Source organism: Lactuca saligna, chromosome 1 (assembly GCF_052625555.1).
Source record: "Lactuca saligna cultivar CGN05327 chromosome 1, ASM5262555v1, whole genome shotgun sequence".
Lineage (NCBI taxonomy): Eukaryota > Viridiplantae > Streptophyta > Magnoliopsida > Asterales > Asteraceae > Lactuca > Lactuca saligna.
In genome coordinates, this window is record NC_136417.1 from 73,281,542 (window position 1) to 73,291,188 (window position 9,647).

A 9,647-nucleotide genomic window follows, 5' to 3' on the forward strand; every position below is an offset into this window, starting at 1 on the left:
CCCCCCCCCCCCCCCTAAAACATGAAAAGACGAGAAAAGTAGGGGTATGAACTCACTTGTTTGGTTTGAAGAGAGTGAGACTAGAATCGAGCAGAACTTCAACTGCAGAAAGCTGCGTCTTCGAGCTTCTCGGGGATCTCGGTAGCGTAGAACCTTCTTCGGGGCTCGGTTATGGAACCGAGGGTGTCGGGATGGCCTCTGGAGCTCACAAGTGAGTGAAAGTGAGAGAGAGTTTGAGAAAAGTGTGCCAAAACCCGAAGCTCATTCCCTTTATTTATAGGGTTGAAAGTGGGAGTACGCTAGGCGTAATATCGGAGTATGCTGGGCGTACTTGTTATGCTGGGCGTACTTCAGTTATGCTGGGCGTTCATATGCGTCATGGCTTACGACTCGGGTCTAGCTAAGCGTAGAGTCTGCTAGCCGATGGGACTCGACACTGAGCTTGAGTACGCTGGGCGTACTCTAAATTTACATTGGGCGTAATTCTTGTTTCAACCTTCTAAATTCCGTAACTTTCGCGTAAGAGCTCCGTTTTTTGTGTTCTTTATATCCACGCGTAGGTGAGACTATTCTCTACAACTTTCATTTAGACTCCATCGGCTAGTTTTGACTTTATTTTTAATATTATGTTTTTAGTAGGCCGGGACTGCTAAAGTCCGTTAAAAAAATCAGAACTTCTTTATCCGACGTCTGTTTTCGTCTGTCTTTTTACCATCTTACTCCTGTAGTGGACACCTTCAATTCTCGTTTAGGTTGCTTTAGCTAAATATCGTTCGATCTTTAATTCGAGTTTTTAGCTCTCTACTGCTGTTACGAAACTTAAAAAATTTGTAACTTCTTCATACGAGGTTCAATTTGGGCGATCTTTTTATGCACGTTCATGGTTTAACAAAATCTATGACTTTTGTTTAGATACCTAAGGCTAAAATGCGTTTTATTGGAATTTCGCTTTTTACGTTTAAAAATGTTTTACCGGGTGTGTCGTGAATATTTGAGTGGTCATAATCTTCTCATTATAACTTGGTTTTGAAGATTCTTTATGTTTTTGGAAACCTTGGCACGGTATCTAACATTTGATGCATCCCAAATTTAGATTTTTGAACACTTAATTTTTGAGGTTAATTCCGTTGATTCTGATTAGTTCGTTGTATTTGACTTTTGAGTGTTACATTGATTTGAAGAAAAATATAGGGTTGTCGCAAGCAGTTACTTTTATTTCAATGTTATGTTTGCTTGTTGTTCGTTTTGTAGTTGTAGATCTTTTATTTTGTTGTCCAAAACATGAAATGAGGATTGGAATATGTGATTACTGATTCGGAAGGTATTCTTCTATTCCTTGTTGATTTTCTTGTTAATTCTTTTTTTTGTATGACAAATTTCTTTTTAGTTAATTGGATTAATACTGCTACTTCTATTTTTTTCTTCATATTTTTGCTTGCCTCAAGATTGGCTGGTGGAGTGGTGTGGCTCGTTCTAATGCTGAATAAAAAAAGGGATAATATTTGATATTATGGTGTTGCTATTTCCTCACTTCAGAACTTATATCACAGTTTTTGTATTGTTTTTTTTATGGTTTAGAAAAAACCAAGGGCATATTAGTTTATGTTACATCAGCCGAAGAATGATCATAAAAGTTAGTCTTTTGATTTTTTGCCTAAAAGAAGGTTTTGTTCTTTTGTATGTATCGTATCTAAATGAAAATATTACTTGTTATGTTCTATAGTTTCTTTTGTTGAAGTTGGAAAATGGTGCTAATAGACTTCATAGGAATTATTATATTGATATTTTCTTTTTCTATGAACACATATCGTTGTATTCTCCCTTAAATCCTGACTGGTTTCAACAACTTGGAGCTTAATTTGCTTTACAAAAGGATATTTTTTTTTATTCCAAAAGCAACTTGGATAATTAATTGTAGGAATTTTTAGTTGTCATTATGAATGTATTATAACCTTTGTGAGTTGATTAATTTTTGAATTGTTCTTTGTATATGTTTGTTTTCTACAATAAGCTCTCGTTGGAGATGGGTGGCAGTTACCAAATGTTCAAATAGCTACTCTTTATATGCTTGATATTTTTGCCGAAGCAAACCAAGATAAGGATCTAATATTTATTTTTCCATAGTTCCATTCTTTATATTCATCTTATTAGTTGCTTTTTTTTTTGCTTCGGAAACTGTATTGTACCTGTTCTATTTTTCATTGTACGATACAAATACGGGGCATTAATAATTTTTTCGCCCTGGGGATTGAAAACCTATGGACCGGCCCTGTATATGTAGTTGAGAATATCTCTACCTTGGGAAGGAAGGTATATCTTCTGGTACACTTGTCTTTGGAAGGAGTATATATGTGAAAACTGTTCATTGGGAAGCACCATAACATTGTACCTTTTGTCTTGGGATGGAGAAACCTGGTTGGCTGAGGCCAAACTTGAATGGCCGAGGCCAAACCTGATCGGTTGAGGCTAAACCTGATCGATTGAGGCTAAACCTGAAAGACCGAGGCTGAACCTGATTGGTTGAGGACGAACCTGAATGGCCAAGGCCGAAACTGATTAGCTAAGGACAAACCTGAATGGCCGAGGTCAAACCTGATTGGCTTAGGAAGAACCTGGTCGAGGCCGAACCTGATTGGTTGAACCATATTTGGCCAAATAATGTATGCCCAAACTTGGAAAAATGCCTAATTAGATATATGCATCATCATGTAGCACCCTAGTGCAAGCCAAAAAACGTCCAAGATGACAACAACGATTCCAAGGATGACGAAACTCCAATCTTCACTAAAAAACTTCTATCTTCAATATCTTGCACTACAACTTTCATAAACTTGTTTTTGACATTTTTTACATAGTCTTTCCTCATTTTTTACTCTAAATAAAATCATACACATATCATTGAGTACGCCTATTCTTCACATACATTACGTCAGTTATACTTACAAAAACAAAGAATAAAATCAAGTAAAATTGATCGATTATTAATCACCAACACCAACATCAACATGATCTTGCTAGACCATGCTTCTTTCATCCTCCATGTTGGTGATTTTAGTGTCACCATGTCATTTTATGTAACTGGAACTAACATGTGAGCTAAGGGACTTCATAATTTGTACTTTAATATATCAAGTCCAGGGGCGAGGGACAGCACCCTAAAAAGTCCCCGAATTTTACATATGAGAGCATAGTACGAAAATCGAATTCTTGAGGGTGGTTATGGTAAAACTGATGAAATTCAACAATATGGAAAACCTTGATTTCCTCGTCAAATTCCGGATTTCCCTGACTTGCTTTCAAAGGAACCCATGATGGCCAACCCTAAGTGGCAAACTCTAATCTCGTTTATTATATAAACGACTCTTCTCTTTGAGAAGCGAGATACAATGATTAACTCTCTTTTCTTCGCAAGAACATAGAATCCTTCTAGCAATTTGGCTTGTCCTCTTGGATTATCCTAGGCTAAATTTCTTGCAACCCAATCATAGGGTAGAAATATCAGTTCGGAAAGTGTTAACACGATCCAAAGGGTATCCAAATCTCCACCATAAACCCTAATACCTCCAACACTCCGAACATCTTAAGATTCCATAGGACGTCATGTGGATATAACAAAAGAACAACAAGGGCTAGAAGTAAAACTATAAAATCTTGAAATTCCTTTTGGAGGCCACATAGTGACATGGTGTAACGAGTCTCTTCTGGTAACAAATTTGGAAAAAAAAAATAAGTATGCTTTCAATGTAATCACAGACGGAGGTTCTAGTATAAGATAATGGCAAGCCGTAACCGATCCGAGAGAACTTTCTCTCCCTCTAAATTCACAAATTCCTTCATCTCGGTTCTCTCTAGCTCTCGGCATACCCTCCCTCTCTTGTTAGGGTTATGGTTCTTGCCATCAAGGAAAATAAGGATCAAGTCATCTTGCTTAGATCACTATCTTGGGGTGCTATTACAAGAGATGGGCTGCTATTTTGGACCATCGAATCATCCAAGTCACATCATGACATCAATGAAAGGTAATCCTTATGATCATCACTTTTAGTTTAGTTCTTGTTGCTTGAAATATAATGAACTTGTGATCCTCTTGTATTACGGTTTTGTTATGCTTCCGTTGCGTTTCTTTTATTTTAAAGAACCACTATAATCGAACACATACTACGGACCCCACGAAAATGCACAACTATACTAACATGTCCCTTTATCGTGTTGCTTTGATACCACTTGTCACATGTCACAGACTAAAGTTTTGACACTACTTCTTGCCCATTTAGTCTCACAAGGTCCTTCATAAAACCCCGAGACCAACCCTCCCAGATTCCATGTGCTAACTGACTCATCAGGGAAGCGAAACTAGTCACCGACCAATTGTGTCTAACCTGCTACGATCCACTTCATTATCAAGCTTTTCGGCGACTCGGACAGACAAAAATAACTAGACTAACAACGTCCATGGTGTATGGCGCCCTTTTTAATCCAATCAAAAACTAGTCCTATGACATGATCTTTGTCTTCATGGTCAACACGCTCACAAAATAATTGGCATGTGACAAAGTAGAGTTGATACTTGATAGCAAAACTAACTTTCTTGTATAGTCGATAAAATTTCCTTATGTTTAGGGGTGACAATTCTTGACACGACATGCGACACGCCAAACATTGAGTTTTCTTGACCAGTAAACCCTCTAATCCATTTCTTTTACCAGTTATTAGATAAAAAAATGTTACATAAATGAGATAGTAATGACTAATAAGTAAATATGTGATATTTTGACTTTTTCTCATGACCCACAAGCTTAAATCCCACACACAAACCCGAATATAACTTACGAACCCAACTCTGAACCCAAGACAAGCAGCTCCAATCTTCTTCCAATAACAAGCTTTTCAACACTTTTGTCATTGCTCATTTGACAACCGATTCGAAAAACACATCTATCCGTGCCATGACAAGCAGCTCGAATCTTCTTCCCTTAATTGCAAGAAACAAAATGTCTTATGGAAGCGTCTCACCTATTCGAGGTCTTCGATTGATTCTTATTGTATCTCCTTGTTCCCAGATCTGCAATTTGACTCTTCCTACAACTAACCGAACCAAATTCCAATTGTTTTTATCATTGATTGCATATTAGTCTCCAAGGAATCGATTTTGATTGAAAGATACTCATTGTGCTTTCTAATTCCTCCATACGGTTTGCTACTGAACCTGTTCCTGTGGGATATCACAATGCTTTGATACAATTGATAAGTATGGATAGAATCATAGAAAGTGAGAAGAATAACAGAGAAATTGAGGAGAAAATAGCATAATAGTGAATGATTTCCAACTAATTGAGAGGTTGGGCACTCCAGGTACAGAACATGATTTCAAGAATGCCCTAGTTCTAACCTCTTACTACTCTATTTGTAATGGATCACCAACGTAAGTGACAACTACTTTCCTCCTCGAACAACTAACTGAGCCCTAAACAACTTAACAAATTTGTTTTTGACTTTTCCAATGCCATCTACAATGTTTAACTTCAGGCTCTGATTTGAGTTTCACTAGCTGAATAATTTGATTTTTTCTTTCTTGCATACTTCTTTAGTATAGGATGATTCCTAACCATTTTCACCTTCGATGACATGGCTATGGTTTCTGGAAATTTTTTAAGCTTATCGCAGTGGCTCAGATCAATGTGGACAAGTTTATCACATTTCTCAATCGATTCACAAATCTTAAGCAAGCTACCACATTTATTAAGCATCAACCTCTCAAGTGCAGGGAAATCTTCGAAGCCAACCACACTACAAAGCATATCACAGAAACTTAAATTAAGAATCTTAAGTGACCCAAGCAACTTTTTGTCTTTTGAGCATGATCCAGTCAACTGCTAAAATGAAGATAAATTAGTTTAATAGCTAGCAGTGAATTTCATCAACTCAACATGTATGAATGATACATGGATATAAGTTACCCTTTGCCTCTTCTGAGGTTGTGAATCACAATAAGAAACACCAAATGATGTGATATTGCTATATGACATGTCGAGAGCAACAAGATACTTCATCGGTAAGTTTGAAGGTATATAGTCCAAAGGAAACACATGCATACACAACCATCTTAATTGTTTTGGAAAGTTCTCGTAAGACCCATTCATTTGCACACAATTGAGTTGTAGTAGCTTCAACTCATCCATCTTCCTCAAAGCTTCTGTTTCAAGTGGCTCATTGATCTCAAGTCTTCTTATGTCAAGGCTGAGGCCCAGAACCTTTCTCGTACCCTAAGAAAAAACATATGCAAGGAAATTTTACATACATGTATATAGACAATACAAAATACTTTGAATAAGTATACATGGTGACTTACCTTTTTTTCTTTCAACACTTTGAATGACTCCTCATGACACCATAACCGACTTCGCTTCCATGCCTTGTCAGGTGATTCTTGACGTACTATGTGTCTTCCCATTTCTTGAAGCAACTGATGCATCACTAATTCGTTATTCCATCCAACACTAAGAAGGCAATTGTCCATGAGATCAGTGATCCCAGAGTTTGCTCTTATTTTACATGCCTTTAATATTGTTTCAGTATAAACTCTATCTGTTCCGACAAAAAAACAAGCAATATGCTTGAACAATTCCTTATCATTGTCCGATGGCAAAGAGTCAAAGCTCTTCCTCAATTCATTCTCTACAGGGTCTTTCCCTAGCCCTTCTATGCGATCTTCCCAATAAGCCACATCTTGTCTGTTATACAAAGACATGCCCAAAACTTCAAGAGTTAATCGATGTCCTCTGCAATAATTCACAAACTTTTCTGACATCTCTCCATAACCTTTCTTCGGATCCTTGGACTTGAACGCATGAGAACAAAAAAGTTCTAGTGCTTCGGTGTCATCTAAGCCTTCAAGCTTGTGCTTTTCATGTGTGGGTTTAACTTCCGTCTTGAATAAGTCACAACTCTCTGTCAACCATGTATTCCTTGTCGTTATTATGATTTTGCTTCCTTGATAAAACCCTTTTCTTCCAAGTAATGCATTTAACTGATCCAGAGTATTAATATCATCAAGAACAAGGAACACCTTTTCGTTTGCTACTATATTCTCTATCTTTGAAGTGTATTTGGAAACATCATAATCTTGAGTTGAACTTCCTTTTGAAATGCAACCATAGAGTTCTGCTGCTATATCACGCAACCCATACAATTTGTCATCGCATCTCCTATCGATGTCTTTAATAAAGCTGCTTGTGACAAATTCATAACAATGTAACCCATGGACATATTGGGCTAAAGATGTCTTCCCAATCCCACGCATACCAAAAATAGTGAGTACGTCTCCCCTATCTGAGGGTTCTTTTTTCAGCCATGATGTAACAAAATTAATGGAATCTTTCATCCCAATAGGTTCTGGCAATGCACTTCTAGAGGGTACATGTAATCTGTAGTTGAGGTCATCAACAATCTTTTTAATGAACACCGTCTCATACCTGAAATTTGAATGTAATAAAAGCTACAAAACACACTCCAGAAAACTAACAAACCAAATCAGAGATATAATGTATTGAAACTATATTATACTAAGCTCTCCAGTCTCCACATAAAAAATACATCATATTTGCACTTCTCACACTACAAGTATCTAATGTGTAACACCATATTTCATTTTGTTTCTAGAAGACCATCAAACTCAACTATTTACAAGTAAGAGCAAATTGTTTGTTGAAAAATAAAAGGTGCTATCCCCACCGCACCTTGCGGTGGGGATACAACGTACACCCATAGCCTTATGGGTAAAAATCAAAGTTCATTGCCTATCTTGGTAAAAAAAAAAGTTAAGTAATTTGTCCAAGAATAAGTGCATAACATGTTCAAAATTGAAAGTGATGTCCACCTTAGCTGGATTGATGAGTTGAGATTTATACCCATGTCATGTCGATTCCCTTAAATCACTTCTTTAGGTGTTCCATGTGGTGGAATTTTCCCCTAGAAATCCCTTGGGTTTCAAATTTGCCCAGTAAAGAGCTCAAACTTCGGTCTCTACTGTATCAGGTGGAGGGGCTACCGCTTAACCGTTTGCCGAAAAAAAAAAAAAAAAAAAAAAAAAAAAAAAAGAAACTGCCAAAAAATTCAGGATGCATAATCTATTTATGTGAATTAATTTGAAATCAAATAATCCAAATCTTAAATTATATTTAATGCATCCTCTTTATCCAGTTAAAAACTTAAAATACATTGAGTTTATGTTTATATGACAATACTGAAAGAAACTTCCAGAAATGCCTAAAGAGAAAGAAAATATTGACATTTTGTGTGTTAATCAAACAATGGTTAAGGAGTATGAAAATATAGGTAAGAAAGTGGTTACCATCCCCGTACGTCCTCCCCTTTTAAATTAGCAACTTGTTTAAGCGCATCAATCCATCCTTTAATCCTTTGAGCAGACTGAGTTCTTTCATCTGCATCTTTCTCTGCTTTCATCTGTCGTGTGTGCTCAGCAATTGCATCTCCAAAGGTACTTTCTTGCTTTCTGACATGGGTGGGCTCAACATGATAAAAGATAGGGATAACAATTTGGTTGGGTTGTTTAAGGATCAGAACCAATTCATCAAGGCACCATGATGAACTAGCGTAGTTCTTGGACAAGACAATAATAGAAGCCCTAGATGATTTAATCGCATTCACCAATTCTGGTTTCAGAACTTTTCCCGTATCAATCTTTTCTTCATCTAAAAAGGTAGAGATATTGGCATGCTGGAGGGTCTTATTGAGATGATCAATGAAGTTCCTACGAGTATCTTCACCTCGAAAACTTATAAATACGTCATGTTTGTGATTATTAATGGATGAAGAAGATGATCCTTCAGAAAAGGGAACATCCATTATGGGTGATGGGAAGGTATGAGCAATTTGAGACTAGATCTACAATAACATATCGAACAGATGAAGAAGATGATCCTTCAGAAAGGGAACATCCATTATAGTGGCCTTTCTCAGGAAGTCGAAGTCAACGACTGCTTTTTGATAAAAGATATACTTTGTGAATTTACCTGGAAACTTAAAATACGTTAAAGAATTGAAATAATCGATCTCTAAGAAAGTGGTCCAGGTACTTCGCTGGCTTTGAGGGTTTCAACTTTCAACATGCCTGTAAACATTAGCATTTGTGAGGTTTGATTGATTTATTTAGGGACCATTTATTTACAAATGTTATATGACATTATCATATATTTTAGAACATTTTGTAAAGAAATAGTTTTACCAAAAAACACAAACTTCCAACATTTGGTTTAGTTCATGGATCTAATGTTTCGTTCTACAAACACATAAATAAACTTTACATTGTTCACATGAATTATGTCTATCATTTTTTTAAGTCAATTTCTCGGATATGAAAATAGAATATAAAAGTATTTGAATCTTTTTCAGATCCATGGATCTGAAATAAGTATTATATTATAGTAAATACTAAATTACAAAATTGCGTGATTTATCAATTTTTATGGATAAGGTACAGTGCTTTTAGGTTTTTACATTTTTCATTCATGTTTGATATCTTTTTTACTATTTAATCCATACGAGAATGTTTGATAATCATATGAATCCATATACGTTTAATTAATAGCCATTTTAATGGTTATTTTGTAATCTAATAAAAAGAAGTC

At 36.2% G+C, this 9,647-nt stretch overlaps 1 protein-coding gene across 2 annotated transcripts; it reads right to left on the minus strand.

Moving 5' to 3' along the window:
* Positions 1-5,290: 5,290 nt before the first annotated feature.
* On the minus strand, positions 5,291-9,152 carry LOC145039930 (disease resistance protein RUN1-like). 2 transcript variants are annotated; one of them, XM_078987926.1, is made up of 4 exons: positions 8,351-9,152; positions 6,350-7,472; positions 5,958-6,263; positions 5,291-5,873 (listed from the first exon to the last, which is right to left on the minus strand). In XM_078987926.1, the coding sequence occupies exons 1-4, from the start codon at positions 8,863-8,865 to the stop codon at positions 5,523-5,525; spliced, it is 2,295 nt and encodes a 764-aa protein (XP_078844052.1). In that variant the 5' UTR covers positions 8,866-9,152; the 3' UTR covers positions 5,291-5,522. The 2 variants fall into 2 exon arrangements, with proteins under 2 accessions (XP_078844052.1, XP_078844057.1); XM_078987931.1 differs by having other exon boundaries at positions 5,291-5,870; positions 8,351-9,151.
* Positions 9,153-9,647: the final 495 nt, after the last annotated feature.